General features: G+C 37.5%; 1 protein-coding gene across 1 annotated transcript; it reads left to right on the top strand.

Annotated features, from left to right (window-relative positions):
• The first annotated feature begins 1,875 nt into the window (after nt 1-1,875).
• chpfa (chondroitin polymerizing factor a) lies at nt 1,876-17,902 on the top strand. The gene is made up of 4 exons (XM_041264672.1): nt 1,876-2,314; nt 5,608-6,172; nt 10,910-11,092; nt 12,377-17,902. The coding sequence occupies exons 1-4, from the start codon at nt 2,031-2,033 to the stop codon at nt 13,637-13,639; spliced, it is 2,295 nt and encodes a 764-aa protein (XP_041120606.1). The 5' UTR covers nt 1,876-2,030; the 3' UTR covers nt 13,640-17,902.
• The last annotated feature ends 37 nt before the right edge of the window (nt 17,903-17,939 follow it).

Here is a 17,939-nt window from a genome sequence, read left to right as displayed (position 1 = left end):
AGGCATAAGCAATTAAGAAATAACACTTACTACCTAGGAACCAAAAAAACAATTGTTACACGGTGATATGAAGTTGCCAGTGTCCTCACATAACCCAGGGGTGCTACATGGCTTCTGAGAACAGTATAACTGAGACAGGGAAAGAGTTGAGATGCAGGAGACTTTTTATGATGTACCCTGACAAAAATCTAAATATACTGCAACTGCAAATCATTTTTTTGGATATAATTATAATGTACTGTATAATTTTGGACATGATATTTTTAGGCTATTGTTTACAACTTAAGTTGAACTTTTTATGAAGTGATTTAAAAAATAATAATAATGCATTTGTTGGTGTTATGTAACAGTTTGTATGACTTTTTTCAATTACATAAACTATGCTGAGACATTTTCCACAGCAGTAAGATTATGCCCTCATCTAACTTAGATTAGCACTTTGGAATTTAAAGTATTATAATAAGCGAAGTTATTTGTTTTACACGAAACCAAAATAAGGACGAGAGTAACAAGCCAAAAGTGGAATATCTGGCCTCTAAATCACTGCAACAAGAGCGAATAATAATAATAACAACAGTAAAAGTGATCTGTTCCGTATCACATCATGGCTCGTTATTGCTGTGTTACCTGTTTGACAATGTGGGCAGTAATAAACAAACCCTTACACTATCAGCACGCTAGAGCGGCCATTTTGAAAAGAGCTTTAAAACAGACTTTGAAGTTGTAATTATAAAAAGTTGTCAGGATGTTAACAATGGAAATAAAAAATGACAGGCACGTTATTTAAACAGTAGCAACACGAGGGAAGCTCAATTTTTTTGCAATGCGGCTACGCACTCTTTAAGTGGATACCAGTTTTGAAGAGAGCGGGAGACACCCTGCTGACTAAGTTACAGTAGTGCATTGTACTGGAAAAGAAAGCAACATTGTTACAACAGTTACAGCTGTTTACTGCACTTGGCAAATTCATCCCTGTTTCATTATGGATCTCACTGAAAGTTGTGACAATTTCACAATATGTGGCAACTCTAACAATCTTATGGCCCACGATTTGTCTATACCTTGTATGGACTACCAGTTGTTTTTAGATACATTATTCCAGCTTATTAGAAAGCCTACTTGTTATTTTTGTACAGTCACTAAAGGCTGAGCTGTACAGGCTTAAAATCATGATACGCAGGGATATGTGAAAACTTGAAAAGTTTATGTTTGTAGTTACTGATTCATTTAACCAGGTCATTGAAAACATACTCACCATCTCTTAATTTACTGTTCAGCGGCAACATTGTTTTGTGTAGGCTATACAATTGAGGGTGTTGCTTTAATTCAAAGACGTGATTAGCATTCATATCTAAAACTTGTTATTTTATCACAATGTCTTCTTTGGGATCAGGATAGCTTTTTTTAAATTTTTATTTTTATTGTATTTATTTTTTAAAGCAAACAAAATAAATAAGCAAGATCATTCTCCCATATTTTCTCCCATATTGTCACAATATGCAGGCTTAGATGGACACGTTCAAGAAGGTAGCTTGTAAAGAATGAGGCTGGTCTGTGAGGGGACTAGTGCCCCCAGTAATCGCGCCTGCAATGCTTAAGAAAACTCGTACGCAATTCCGCCTTCGACTACAAGAACACGGAACTTCTATATAGAATAATGTGCCTATTCTTTGTTTTAATTAATCAATTATGGGTTATATGTACCTAGACATATCAAAATATACAGTTTTGCCACAAGTTCCTTGGAAATAAAACCTGAAAGTCGTTTGAATTTTGGCAGTGAAAGGGTTGCGTTTTGTCCCTGAGAAGGATATTCTGACGTCAGATCTGAAGGAGGAGCTCGGGGGTGACACGTAAGAATGTTACAGTAAATCTGGAGAGATACAGACGTCTTTGCATGTGTTAGAAGTTTGGTACCACTGCAACCAGCATTTCCAGAATTCTGCAATTTTTTTTTTTTTTTTTTTTTTTCCAGTTCAATCAACGTGAGAAATTCCAGCCTTGCTGTTTTAGATTAGCATAACTGAACAATGCGGCTTTCAATGTTAATTTCCTTGATCAGGCCGATTGGGCCGGTTGTTATTGGTATCTCATTGGGGTTTACCTTGAGTCTGTTGAGTGTGACCTGGGTCGAGGAGCCCTGCAGCAGCCCTGACTGGAATCGAGGCGATGAAGTTGTGTTGCAGCTGGATGGAAACCACTACTCTCTTCCTGCAGGCAGCTTGCAAAACGGAGAGAATGTGGAGGATTTTGAACCAAGAATTGTGCCATATAAACCCGTTCAACAACAACCCCCACCAAAAAAAATGTACAGGTAAGAAATACATTGAATGGATGAAAGCTAATTGCGTGTACCCCACTGCAACACGAGTATTAAATTGTATTGTTTGCTGTCTATACAGAAACAGATACCAGTACTCGGAAACATGCTGCATCACATTATTCTCTGTAGAAATTTCATTTTCACGTAATTATATACTTCTTTAGGTGGTAGCATGTACTGGTAGATACGAGTCTATACCAATAAGACTGACCTGCATACAAAATATGCACTTGTAATAAGAGTGTATATCTGGAATCAGTTACTTGATCACACTAAACTTTATTTGCAGTCAGGTTTTCTTGATACTGTTGAGATCCCTCGGAACATGGGCGATGTTCACATTTAGTAATTATACTAGACGCACATTAATTTAAGCTTGCAAAAAGCAAGATGCTGTGTCTCAGCCAATATTTAAAATATGTTTGAGTACTAGCGGAAGTTATAACAGTGCATACATAATTAAAATACTACAAACAAAATGTATGTGACTTGCAAATAACATTTATCTTGTACATTAAGTTATAGAATTGAAGAGAGGGGAGTCGCACAAAAAAATATGCAACTGCAGGGGTATGCAATTTAAGTGTCTAGGAAAATCTACGTGCCCCCTCACCGTCCCCCAAATCACACATACACACACACACACACACAGAGAGAGAGAGAGAGAGAGAGAGAGAATATCACTTTTAGGACTGCTTTTATTAAAGAATGAACACAATCAATTAGTGATTTAATAATAATCAAACTAGGTAGTCGTTTGTATTTCATCATAGAGTGAAATGTTATGCGCTTAATAGTCTTCAGATTCTCAGCTGTTTAGAAAGGTATAATATGGTATACTTTATATTTTTGTCATGATCCACAAGCCGAAAGTCACATTATGTCAGTCAGACCTCAAATAGGTAGAATATTCACCGAAGCGGAAGGGTTAAAAGAATGGTTTCTGAACTACATTACCCAGAGAACGGTGGTGACGCTTGTTAATACGTTTTAGTTTCCTATATGGCCATTGGATAAAGAGAAATCAATTTGTTTTGTGGGCGTTTCAGTGGGAGACTGGGGGTACTCTGCGGAGACTTGTCAGAATTCAGAGAAGGTAAGCGCAGATTTGCGCGGTTCTGCAGCACAACCGGACAGAATCGAGGAGATGAAATGAAAACCAGCAGCCACAGTGGGTCCCCAGGATCGAGTTTGAGAAGCCCTGATGTAGAGGGAGGCCGTGGTTAAGCTTTTGTTCAGCACTAGTTTCACTAGTTTAGTATCATTGTTAGAGATGAAATGCATTCTGTGGCTGGGTGGTGACCTTCATTTGAACATTGTTCCAATAGGTTTAACAGAGAAGGATATTTCAAGGCTGCTTTACAAAGGAACACCAACATGTAAAAACACTGCGTTTTAATACAGAATTCAAAGAAATTGCATGTGCAATTTTTTTTTTTTTTTATCCCAGTCAAATGTTGTATGTTTTTGTTTTTGTTTAAGGGTGTAATGTGTGATTGCATGCCTGGAAATAATTAAATACAACCACTTGACCTTAGACCTAGTAAAGAAATCGACAAGATCCAGCAAATGAAGACAGAGACCAATCAAAGTGTGAGGAAGGGGCACATTTAGAAATCGTTTTTGTTAGTTGGAGAGGGTTACTGTTGTTTTAGTTAGAAGCATTCTCATGACTCCCTATGATTTAACAACAGTAGTTTATTTACATTTTGTTTTTATGGCAAGACCTTGAATTCCTGATGTTTTCCCATAAATACATTCCAAGTGTAGGTTCCAGTATCAAAAAAACCTGCTGATAGGATTTATAATGAAAATCCCAATGTCCAGAAAGGACATAATATATTCTGTATATCTGTTTCATTTCAAACCTGCGATAATACCCAGCTGCAGTAAACATGACCTTCTAGTTGCCGTTCCTTTTTTCTTGGGTAGAGTTCACCAAGAACGTTTGTTTGCAAACAACAATCGCTATAACCACTCGCTGTAAGTGGCTTCAGCTTCATAGCTCACGGTGGTATTGTTATTTGAAGTCTTAGCAATGTCGTATATTTGTAACATCTAGCTAAGTGGTACTTTACCTTGCCTACTTTTAGGATGCTTCCAGCAGGTATTGAGAGATCATTCTCTGGAGGTTTGTGTTTGAATGGCTCTCTTCTAGCCTCAAATAATGCACTGAATTGGTTTACATCACAAAACCACCACACGATTCAACACAATTGGCAGACTTCGCCTGAGGGAGTCCCAAGACCCCAAAATGGATCCAATGATGGGAAACACAAGTGTTTGCTACAAGTATTCTTCCTACGGTCCATTGAAAAACACTGCGAAGATGGAGACTTGTTTCTAGTGGCGCCTTTGAGTTACTTTTTGTCTAATGTCATTGTTTTTAATTATTAAATGTCGTGTCTCTATATACTTACTTTTTCATAACAAACTTCAGTCCACAGCAAATATTCTATATATTTTTGTTTAGTCTGCTTTCTGATAAATGTTATGTGTTGTTTTTTTTTTTCCCCCCCTTTCCCTTTGGACAGATAAATTGGTCAGAACAGATGATCCTTCCCGGCTCAAAGTGAGCCTGATCAATATCTAACCCAAGGGGACAATCATTTTTGAAAACATACATTTTCAGATGAGTGCCTGATAGGATAGGAAAAGAGAAGTTGGACTGTTTGCATTAGGCCTCTGCTGCATGTTTCTCTAATGGGTGTCATAAGAGCCAAAGCACTTGTCAGGCATGTTAAGCTTTTGTTTTATTACCTGCAAATATTAGTCCCTAACTTGTAATCACTAAAATAACAGTATTGGGTATATTATGAATATTATTAAATACAATCCATTTGGGTGAATGAGAACACTTGTTTTTATTCATTGTTTTAATACTTTGTGTGCGTGTGTTTGCTGTACTTTGAATTTTGCTCCCACTCTGTCCATTTTATGCGCCACAATAGGTACAATCTTGGGCTCTTGTAGTGCCATTTACAGCCAGAACCAACCTAGTGTTAGAAAAAGAACACTTGAAAATAAAGGGATGGGGATTAAACCAAAGTCAGAGGAGCAAAGTGCGAGGGTATGTACGAGGAGGTCCGCTCATTTAAATGTGCAGTGGCAAGGTCTTGAAAGAAGTGACGCTGGGTCATTGCAGTAATCGGTCTGAAAAGCATTTCGTCCAAAACCTAGAATATCAATAACTTTAAGACAGTTGAACGATTGTCAGCTTCAATTTTTTTAATTATTATTATTTTTGTTGTATTAACTAATTTGTAATCCCTTTTAAATTCCAGAGCAAAATACATCAGCACAGAGCTTGGCATACGGGAACGACTTTTTGCTGGGGTTCTTACGTCCAAAAACACCATAAACACCATGGCTGTTGCAGTAAACCGAACCATCAGACACCACTTGGACAATGTTGTCTATTTCACTGGGATGCGAAACAGAAAAATCCCCCACGGGATGTTTGTGGTGACCCACGGCGATGAGCGACAAATCTGGAACATGTTCCAAACCATTCGATATGTCCTTGAACATTACATTAACGAATATGACTGGTTCTACTTTGTTCAAGATGACACCTACACTCAAGCGGACCGCATCAAATCGCTTGTCGGGCACCTAAGCATTCATACAGATCTGTACATGGGAAGCCCAGAGGAGTTCATTGGCGGTGAGATGGAGGGAAGATACTGTTATGGTGGGTTTGGCTATCTGCTGTCACGGACTTTGCTTCTCAAACTGCAGCCTTATTTGGAGAGCTGCCGTAATGATATCCAGAGCAGTAGAGCTGATGAGTGGCTGGGACGGTGCATCATCGATTACGGCAACGTAAACTGCGTAGAGGAACAGGAGGTAAGATTTTCTTTGTGAAGTCTTTTTAAATATATTGTTTGTTTATTTTTTACTTGTGGTTGTTTCGGGAGACTTCATTTTGATAATGTAACAATTACCACTATCAAGCTAACTACCAGTGATGTCTTGACAGCTGTATTCCATGTCCATTACAGCACCAAAGTACCCTGAGACTAGAGTATAATGTAGTCGATACAAATATTCCCAGTGATTGTGGAAGAAACTTTTTAAATAGCCTGCACTATCAATTGAATACCTTGCAAGGGCACATTCAATTTGGGAGAAATACCGTGGTATTGCAGGTTAATCCCTGTTTTGTGTGCATTTTCTTAAGTTTTTAAAACTGCAGCCATTTCACTAATATAAATAACAAATCTATTACGTCAACAGTTGCATTCTGGGGTGCTTCAAACTGACAAAGTAATTGCCTTGTTTTAGGAAACAGCAATTTCAGTGTCAACAATTTGTTTCTGAGCTAAGCATGGAAACCTTTTCCGTTTACAGTACTTAATGTTTTACTTTTTTTCCTCTTGCATGACTATGTATGTGAAAAATATGCCAAGTTGTAGCCCATATAAATTGCCCATAACCATTATAAATGTTTTAAAAAGCATATATGTAATGATAGACTGAATACTGTATCGTTTTGTGAGGTACCCTTTTTAATTTCTGTACAAGCAGCTTCTATTTTATTGCCAGTGTGCTCAAGTTTCAGCAGGAAACGGCTTACTCAAGAGCCATTACCTAAACATTAAAACAGTGCCTTATTTTACAGTTTCTTCGTTCACTCAGGCCTGTGGGGGTGGGGAGGACTGGCTCCAAGAACATACCAATCAAAATGCAGCATTGGGAAGCTTGTGTCCCTTTCTGTCTCGCAACGTCGGTTTTAGTAAGATGTTGGTAGGGGTTATGATACAGGCTCACCTCTGTGGTACTGCACACACACAGGGCTGAATGTTTACTCAGCTCTGCTCTCCTGAGCCTGTTTGACAGTCAATAAAACCCTGTGGAGTTACAAGCAGCGCTCAAGCCTCAAGCAAAGAGATCGTGTGTCAGCAGCCTGCGGTGATAGTGATGGCTGAGGCCCAGGATAGGTCAGCGACACCAGCTAATACTTCAGCACTGTTACACGCTTGATAAGAGTTTGATAAATAGTAGAAAGATCCAAATACTGGTGCAGAAAGAGTGCATTTCTCCCAAATGTATTTATTTTATACACAGTTTCTCTGTAGCAGTCTTAAGTACTGTAGTCTAATAAAGCTCTAATTTCAATATTGCTGTGTGTTTTTGCTGGTGTACAGTAATGCATATTAATAGTTGATGTGGGTCTGGTGATTACACCTGCCTCATCCAACTGTTTTTTACATTCAACAAACTGAACAGGTAACCTCACCTGTGTGTTTTACTCATAAGTTATATATTTGACTTAAGTCAAAAACAGCAAAATGTGGTTAGAATCAGAATCGCCTGAAGGTTGTGGAGTGTCAAACAGAAATTATAAAGTTAAAAAAGTTTATCAAGTCCACTTAAATAGATGTCCAGTATTTAGGGTTACACATATTACTCCACTCCTTATCAATTGGAGAGAGTTCCATGTAACTTTGCAGGGGGGGGAGGGGGACCTGAACATGCACACCAAGAGAAAGACCTCGGTGTTGGAATAGGTTCAACGCTGTCAACAACCACGCAGTGTGGGGAAGCTATCAGAAAGGCAAACTGAATGCTTGGGTATATAGCCAAAAGTGTAGAGTACAAATCCAAGGAGGTTACGACGAGGTTGCATAATGCACTGGTGAGACTGCACTTGGAATACTGTGTCCAGTTCTGCTCGCCACAGAACCAAAGGGACATTGTGGCCCTGGAGAGAACCCAAAGAAGAGCATCCAGACTAATCCCAGGGCTTAAGGGCCTGATTGAAGAAAGGCTGAAAGAACTGCATTGAAGAATCTGGCAGGCATGAATGAAGTCTTTTAAAATCTGAAAAGGGGTTGACGTAGTTAACCCAAACCATTATTTTTAAGTGCAGGACTGAAATTAAGGACACAGAGGAGAGAGAGGGTAGAGAGAGAGAGGGAGAGAGAGAGAGAGAGAGAGAGAGAGAGAGGGAGATTAAGAAGAAATTTAGAGAGATTCGGACGGCCTGAGAATAAGGACACTTTGAAGAGGAGAAGAGAGAGAGAGAGAGAGAGAGGAGAGAGAGAGAGAGAGAGAGAGGGAGGGGAAGAGAGAGAGAGAGAGAGAGGAGAGAGTGAGAGAAAGAGCAGAGAGAGAGAAGAGGAGGACAGATCTCGGAGAGAGAGGGAGAGGAGAGAGAGAGGAGAGAGAGAGAGAGAGAGAGAGAGAGAGAGAGAGAGAGAGAGAGAGAGAGAGAGAGAGAGAGAGAGAGATCAGCTACTGGGAACCGGATGAACTTAGATGGACAGAATGTCGTCATCGTCGTCCTGTCCCCGTCCCCCCCCGTAAGCGAAAAGTGTGATTCTTTGTATACAGTCTAAAGGCTTGTTTATACTTCCGACCTCGACCTATTTTTTGGTCTCAATCATTAGTCTAAGACGGTCGGAATGACATCAACTGCACTGCTGCGAGCTGCATCTTTTTTAAAAGTCGTACAGCCTTTTCTTGTGTGTCTGTGACCGGAAAACGGACAGGGTCGGATGATTTTGGAAAAAATCCAACATTTGTCATATGGCTGAAAGCCTATGAACCTGGATAGAGCAAGTTTTTGAGGAACCCAGTAAACATGAACAACAGAACAGGATTTTAAACTTGCCTATAAACTGAATGAAATTAAAACGTAAATGAAAATGTGTGCTTGCATAGGCTACCATACACAGCAACCACTTGTATAATAATAACCGTAGTTATGAATGCAATGTGTTTTTATTTGTACTGTTTGTGTTCTTATATATTATATATATATATATATATATATATATATATATATATATATATATATATATATATATATATATATATTTATATATATACTAGATAACTGATAAGTTAACGTCGCTATTTATTTTCTCTATACAGTTACTTTCCCCATCAAATCAGTAACGTTGCTCAGCTGTTGAATAGGTCTGATCGGTGGCAGTATGGAGAACAGCTGATCAGTTTTACTTCTTTGCTGCTAATAAAAAAATATATATATGAGCCAATTGATAGTTTCACTTCATTCATGAGACAGGCAATTTTAAAATCCCGTCTCAGTGTCGCGGGGCTGTGGAGCCTGTTGACAACCCTAGTCGACACCGGCAGTAAAGCAGACTGGCTGGAAGTATGACCGACAGCTACGGCCACTTTGCTGCGTCAAAAAGTCTGCGAACTGGTGGGCGCTTCAGTCCTTCTGGCGCACTCGTAGAAGTGTGCAGCTGACGTACGGCTTTTGTCTGCGAGAAGTATAAACCAACCTTTAACCAGTCATACTAACTCTAACCCATGCGCAGAACACTTGGATAGCATATTGCCCTACATTTGAGTTTTTTTTTTTTTTTTTGTCCCATTCTGTTTCCCATTAATCATAATTTGTGTAAGAGTCCCAGTTTTTAGACTCTCATACATACACACACAATTACATATCCTTTATTAGACATCATGCATGGTACCATAAATGCTCTTTAATCTTTTAGAGAAATCAAGTCACTGTCAGGACACAACATAGAGGTGCTCTTGGTTTTATTTGTGTTTTGTTTGTTTTTTGATTGTTTAGCTTGGCTTCAGTGACGGCACTCCAGTGTTGAAAGGGAAGTTCAAGGGAACACCCAGCATCCCACTGAACCACACCCTGCTGCAATGCTTAATCACTTCACATTCAATTAGTGAAAGAGAGACACTAGAATTACAGAAACAATTCCAGCCAGGGTCACCTACCTATAGTTTCTTTAAGGTTCATTCTTGATCTTAATAAGGTGATAAGGTTCTTGTCTTATCCAAACTTAATTTTGTGTAATGTGGAGAATGTGGAGAAAAAAAAAAAAAAAAAAATTATATTATATATATATATATATATATATATATATATATATATATATATATATATATATATATATATATATATTTTTTTTTTTTTTAGAACAATGTAACACTACTAATTGGAGACAGCATATTGATGTAGTGTATTTGACAGCTGTATTTTATTGAATGTCCCCATATCACCACTTCCGTATGAATCATCATGGCATAAAATCATTAATTCTGAATACGGTTTTCTTTATTTGTAGCTTTCTATTTTAAGTTAAAGCTGTACCATTATTAATATGTTGAACATTTCTCTGTTTCCTCATACACAGTCTATTCATGGCATCTCCACAAGCCACAGTCTAGACATTAAAAAAAAAAAAAATCACTTTCCTATCCACCTCTACTGGACTACTAGACATTCTCCTTAGTAGTTTGCTTCTGTAGCTGCTTTATAGTTTGTTTTACATTCTGTTTCTTTGCATTTTAAGGTCTCTTGAATTTGGTAATCAGCTGGCCTTTCAACATCTGAGACCCCATGGTACTGTGTTAAATACCAGTCATGATTAAATGACAGTACAGAAATAATCGTGTCTAAACTTACTGTGTAATTGTCTTTTGGTATTGTACAAAAACAATAAACCCTTTTCTGGCAGCAATTTTCCACAGCTGCCACAGCCAGACTGCTGGTACCTCATATGTCAGAGACTGTTTAAGGTGGTGACTTATTTGCAGGGTTATATAAATGCTGAATATTAAAACCTTTCCCCAATTTTTTAGGGACTTCACTACCAACGCTTTGAGATGGGCAAAAATTCAGACCCAAATAAGGAGGAAGACATACGTTTCAAGAATGCATTCACTGTTCACCCTGTATTAGATCCAGCACAGATGTACAGATTGCACAATCATTTCACTGAAATTGAACTGCAGAGGACTTACGATGAAATTGAGAAGTTACAGGTAAGTTTTCTATATGTCACTGTAACAGGGGGAGGTGTTACGTGCATGAGTTTTCACTCAATAATAATAAGTTAGACACAGAGCAATGGGTGTTAACACGCCGTGCAGATTTATTTAACACGGATGCTGCCACTAGGGTATCATCAATGGCAGCCCTGGTATCAGATTTAGTGAAGCAAACAAAATAAAGCAAATAAGTTTGCTACACAAGGCGAACTCTAGTCTCACTAAGAGATGTCCCGCTCCAGGAACCTACTGCACTACGAAACCCTATACTCTGGTTGGGATCAACATCCTCTAAACTAACCTACTGCTGTTGCTCCCGAAGTCCCGGCCTCCCAGCGACTCCGGGTCTTTGACAGGGACTAGGCAGAGTTCAAAACCACCATCTTGCAGTTGAAGGGTTCTGTAGTAGTTGTACTGAGTAGCAGAAACTCTCCTCAAGCTGCGCAGTATCCTTGGACACGCCCCCTAGCCAATCCAGACCTCCTGATTAGCTCGGCCCTGCTCAGTTGGTTGCCTAGCAACACGTCTCACGTTACACATCCCAGCTGCACACATCCACGTAAGAACCAGTGACAGGGTTCTCCCTGTTACATTGACTGAATTTACTTTTTTGCCGCCGACTAAATTTTTATAACTTTTCAGAGCATCATGTCTTTTTCTGACCACACATTCTAAAAGGCCATTCACATTGTGACCTGAATAGAAATCACCATTCTCCAGTTGAACATACTTCAGACAAGCCAATGCATACCGATTACTAACAGTAAAACCTGAAATGCTGAAAGGGCAATGTTGGGAATTTTATTTCCTTTCCTGCTGAGGTGGAAATATAAACTTGAGGTAGAACTGATACAGCTGCTGATTACCCCAAACCCCCCTTTTGATTTTTGATACCTGCAGCAACTATTAAAGAATTGTTTATTGACCGAAATATGTATCTGTATAGTTTCTGTTTAGTGCATATGATTTTACATGATGGCTTGCATCTCTGACCTTTTATGAAGTCAAGATATATTATCTAGATGACTAAACACAACACTAGGTCTCCAATGAACCGTGCTCGGGTCAATAAAATGGAATGGTTCACTATTCACACAGATAATTTAATACTCTTTTTTTTGTGTGTATAAAAGAGACAAGGATTGTTTGAGATTCTGGTGGGGTTTGAAGAAACAGTTACAATCCTTTTTCTTTTTCAGAAATTGACATCCAGCTCTTTCAACTGACTGCATACATTTGTTCAACTTATTTATTTAAATGCTTCTCTTTTGTCCATAGGCCGAAATAAAAAACATCAGTGAGGTTGCGTTTGATGGAAATCGAAGTGCCCATTGGCCTATTGGAATCAATCCACCATTCGAGCCCAAAACCCGGTTTGAAGTTCTTCGATGGGATTATTTCACAGAAGACCAGGTTTATACCTGCAAAGATGGTTCCCCAAAATGTGAGCTTCAGGGGATTGACAAAGCAGATGTCACAAATGTTATCGAGATAGCAATGGGGGAACTGAACAAAAAGTATAAGCCAGTGCTTCATCTGAAGAAACAGCAGCTTATTAATGGCTACAGGCGTTTTGACCCAACGCGTGGCATGGAGTACACTTTGGACCTTCAGCTTGAGGTTGTGAACCAGAAGGGACGAAGCCGTTCCATTACTAAGCGTGTCCACCTTGTACGGCCCTTGAGCGACATTGAGATTATTCCTATGCCTTATGTGACAGAAGCTACCAGAGTTCACATCATTCTGGCAGTGACTGTTCATGATCGTGATTACGTGAACCAGTTTCTTGAAGTATACGCCACAAATTTTTTTGAGATGAGCGAAAATGCTATTTTGTCTTTCTTGTTCATATATGACCCCTTTCAGGCTCAGCAGGTCAACCAAAATGACATTTTTGCAAATGTTAAAGCCAAAATTGCAGCATATGAGCGCAAATACCCAGTAACAAAGATACCGTGGATCAGCGTTAAAACTGAAGCCCCTTCTCAAATTAAGATCATGGACATCATCTCAAAGAAGCACCAAGTAGACACTTTGTTCTTTGTGGCAAATGTCAACACCAATGTCAATTCTGAATTCCTCAACCGTTGCCGCATGAACACTATTAACAACTGGCAGGTCTTTTTTCCGATCCATTTCCAAGACTACAACCCTGATATTGCTTATCACAACCAACAGCCTCCTCCCACCATAGACCTGATCAAAGATGCCGGCCACTTTGACCGAGATATCTTTGATGAGGCTTGTTTCTATAATTCTGATTATATGGCAGCAAGAACAAAGATGTTCTCTGATGTACAGGAGAATGAGGAGATCTTGGAAGCTCTTGATGTCTATGACATGTTCATCAAGTATTCCAACCTTCACGTCTTCCGAGCAGTTGAACCTGCATTACACCAGAAATACAGACACAAGTTCTGTAATCCTCGACTTGGTGAGGAGATCTACCACCGATGTATACAAAGCAATCTTGAGGGTCTTGGCTCGCAATCTCAGCTTGCCATGTTATTATTTGAACAAGAGCAGGGGAACAGTACTTGACCAAATATAAAAAAGCAAGAAGTCCAGGGTGTGTGCATTTTAAGAAATATATATATATATGTATAATTTTTTTTTTTTTTCTTGAGTAAAGTTTACAATGCAGAACATTCCAGAGAAAGACATACTTTTCATTTACATTGAACATTATTTGTGTTCTTTACCAAACAGTGGTTTAACAGGCAGGTATACCTTTGTCACCAGTTAACCTTGCTTGTGAGACTTTTCATTTCCTACCCAGCATTTTTTCCTTTTGGAAGGAATATGTAATGGGCAGGGTTTCCAGTCTTTTTTTATGGGACATTTTTCTATTTTCTACCCATGTATGGTCTTTCTCCGTTATGTTTCTCTGAAGGTACAACTGCAAAAAAGTAAGGACAGCTTTGTATCTCAAATTAAAGCTAACTTTAATATGGTAGCTTACAGGTGCTTTGAGTTATTTTTGTGTTTTTTTTTTTTTTTTTAAATATGATGCTCATCTTTTACATACAGACATTCCATTGACTTGCTTTTGTCATCCAGAGCTGGATAACGAGAGTGAAACATTGTTTTAAAATCTGTGCTAACTTCTTAAACTGTAACTTTTTTTATACTCTTTGTGGTTTGTAACTACTTTTTTTTAGTCAGACTTTAAAAGACCCACACTGGCACTGACGTACCATATAGACAATATATTGAAGAGAAACATATAAGGCATTTAAGTATGCTAAATAACCTTCTTGCCTCTTCAAATATAAATGCAGTCCAAAATGCCAAAGCTGGACCTACTGTAAGGCAAACCAGCAGGTTTAAATGTATGGAATTGTCAAGATAAGTAATTAAAGTTAGCAGATATATTATGTATTAGCCCTATTATAAATACAGACATTTATTGCTGTAATTCTAACACACAAATTTCATATTAGAGGTACCACATTTAAAATGGAAATTCTGTTAGTTGTAGAAAATGCTTCATTCGAATACAAAAGTTTTCTTTTTTTTTTTTCTCCCAAAAAAGTGCCATGCTAAACCGTTGTACATTAAATTAGGCATGGATTGATGATGAAGTGATCAAGCCCAGAAACATGGGCTCATTTCTTTTCAGTGATGAACATTCCAACTTTTGTTTTTGTTTGTTTGTTTTTAAATTTTACTCAAGGAAAAATATTGCTGTTGCAACTTCTGTATGTTTTGCATTCTGGATGAAGTTAGTGACTTCTGATTTTTAAAGACAATAGTGGGGTAGATTTTCAAAGGTGACAAAATTTTAGTCAATCGTCTCCTTGGACGACTGCATTTTCTTTGAGATTTTCAAAAATGACTTGGCCGAATGATTTTTGTCGATGTCTAAGTTTACTATTCATGGCATCGATGTCCAGCTTCTCTCATAGGTAAGCATCGGATTTAGACGTCAAGAGAAGGGAATGATTTTCAAATACTTAGACATTAGTCAGCTAGCCGTCTATGTAAATTACTTTGCATATTACAATGTATGCAGATCAGCCGGAAGCGACGCGTTTCATCTAGGTGTTCGATGTTGCAACTCAAAGTGCAGTGCCCACCTCTCCTGCTGCAGAAGGAAAGGGACCTGATAGACCCACTACAGTTAAAATAAAACCGGTGAATGAGAAAAACGAATGCTCTGCTCAAAAGGTAGCCAGATGCAGTCTTAGAAAAGTGAATATGTTTTTCATTTAGTAAAGATTCTCTTAATTTGAGAACTTTGTTTTGTTATTGGATAAATATCTCACCTTTTAATTTATGATACTCTCCATGTATTTAATATATATATATCAAACTTTGCATTGGAACACTATTGAATTTTTAAAGTACAGTATTTTTTTATCCATGCAATAGGGATAGAGAAAATAAGTTTTTGTGTTATAGTGCAAATTAATTTGAATGAAAACTTGGACTTTTTCGTGCTTCTTGATTGTATTATCAACATGGTACTTTTCTGATTTTTCCACATTTATTTTCCGGTAATAAAAACATGAATGTAATTTTGGGTAAACGTCTAAAAATCTAGGTTACACCCGTCCAAAGTCCTGAGTCACCTTTGGAAAATCTACCCCAGTGTGTCTGCATTAATGGCGATTGCTGCTGCTGTTTTTGTTATATGGTATTGTTCCATTTTCTGAGCTGTTTGTTTTGGGCAAGTTGCTCCTCAGACACCTGTGCAATATTTTGGAAGGAGAAACATGCTTGGTAATAACAGTTGCATTGGACAATTCCAATTAAAAAAAAAAAAAAAAATCATCATATTGACTATCTTCAGTTACTTTATTTCAGAGGTACAATATATAAGCATGTTAATCTAAAACAGTTGTAGCATTGGCAGTTTTGTTGAAAGGCTGTATTCTTTAAAATGACACGCAGGAGTGGAAATGACAGTCAATACAACTGGTGTCCACCATACACCACCTTGATAATACTTTTATATTTATACATTGCTCACAAAGAAAGTTAACTTGCATGACATTCATATATACAAATGATTAATTTGCACTTAACATTTGCCAAATTTAAAGTCTATTTGTTTTAGTTCCATTCACTTTCTATGGTAAAACAGCTTTTCTTCATTATTCTTTGTCTATAGAAGGCACTGTTTCATTTAATTTGATTAACAGCACTAGCAATGTATGCATAACCTTCTTTTTATTTTGGCAATCCTTGTATAAAACATGTTGAAATTAAGACTTGATTGTGACCTTACAAGGTGCAGGTTTTCTTTGGTGAAGGAAAACAATATATTTGTTTACATCTAGCAATATGTTTCTAAACATATGTACTTGTTAAGCACTGAGATTTTATTTTTCTAGAGCTATAATATTTACCACCCTAGATGTGTAAGCTGTTATGAAGGCAGTACCTACAACCAGAAATGGCATCTGAAAAGGCCAGGTCTTGAAACCGGTATTTCAGTACATTAAAGTACATGTGACATTGCCAGTAATCCCAGAATCTACTTTGGGTCAGATAAGGAAGATATATTTAAGTCAATGTTTTAATAAGTACATGCAACTCGGGTGTAGTCTTCATGTAATTATGGCTAAATAAACCCAGCGAGAAAGCAAACAATAACATATGTTATTGTATTTAAAATGTTAATTGTTACAAAGCAATACTAAACTATGTTAAGAACTTTGTATAATTGTTACTCTATTCTGTACCAAGCCAGTTCCACAAGATGATGGTTAAAATGGCCACAGATACAGAAATGAAATATGTATTTTTAATACAAACTTTGTAAAATGGGATCTTCATAGCACCAAGTAGTGCTAAAAAACCTAATGTAATAGTGGGTTTTACAGACATCTGTACAAACATCTAATTAAATGGAAAAATTATATTTGAAACGCAGTAGTAATAGTGCAGTATAAGATTTTATAGAAACAACAGCTGTGTGAATCCTTGAAGTACAAATGACTCTTATACAGAAAGTCCTAGGAAGGATATTCTGTTATGTTCAGATGTTCAGATTGTTTAAAGAATCAATTGCCAAAGTTTTGAGAAACGTGAGTGTGGGATTTGTGAAATACGTTGTCAGCTGTAGACTGAGTTTTAAAATGCAGCACAATTACATTTTGTGGGCTTTTAACAATATTCTTTCCCATTGTATAGTTTAATTCCCTTGCATTCTGTGAAGATCAGGAGCCTGCAAATAGTGACTTGCTGTTTAAATAAGTTTAGGTTTGTAATAGTTGTGTTTATTTTTAAAATATGTATTGTTCCCATGCTCGGCTGGTGAATACAACTACAGGGGATTTTATATTATGCAACAACAAACTATTGAGATGAATATTCTCTGATTACCAGCTCCTTCAGGACAATCTTTTTTTTTTCTAAAAAAGAGCCTCCCCTGTAATTGTGTTTCCCATGTGAGGTGATGGTTTTGAACTCTCCAGTATATCAAAGATATAGGCCCTAAACTGGTAAGTGTTTTGATACTAAAAATGTATAGCATTTATTATCAAGGTCACGGAGCACACATCTGTAAACTATTACTTCACCAAAAACTTGATAGAATGACTGTGAATTTTGTAAGTCTAAAACATTAAATGATATTTAATGTTGAGTTGTGTTTTAAATGTTTTGTTTTTTTTTTTGCTTGTTTGTTTGCTCTGTAGTAACGGTAGTTTTTACATTTTCATATTTCACATTATATAATGATGCCTGGGGTGGGGGCATTTAGCACAGCAGAGAAATACAATGTTAAGTGGACCCTTCCATATAAAATTGCAAACCATGACCAAAAAGTGCAAATTGCAGAATGTTGACCATTTGCAAGTCTGTTTGTATTATTATTATTATTATTATTATT

The sequence above is a fragment of the Polyodon spathula genome, chromosome 11, assembly GCF_017654505.1.
Source record: "Polyodon spathula isolate WHYD16114869_AA chromosome 11, ASM1765450v1, whole genome shotgun sequence".
NCBI lineage: Eukaryota > Metazoa > Chordata > Actinopteri > Acipenseriformes > Polyodontidae > Polyodon > Polyodon spathula.
The sequence above is the reverse complement of the archived record's forward strand: the minus strand, read 5'-3'. Positions and strand labels throughout refer to the sequence as shown.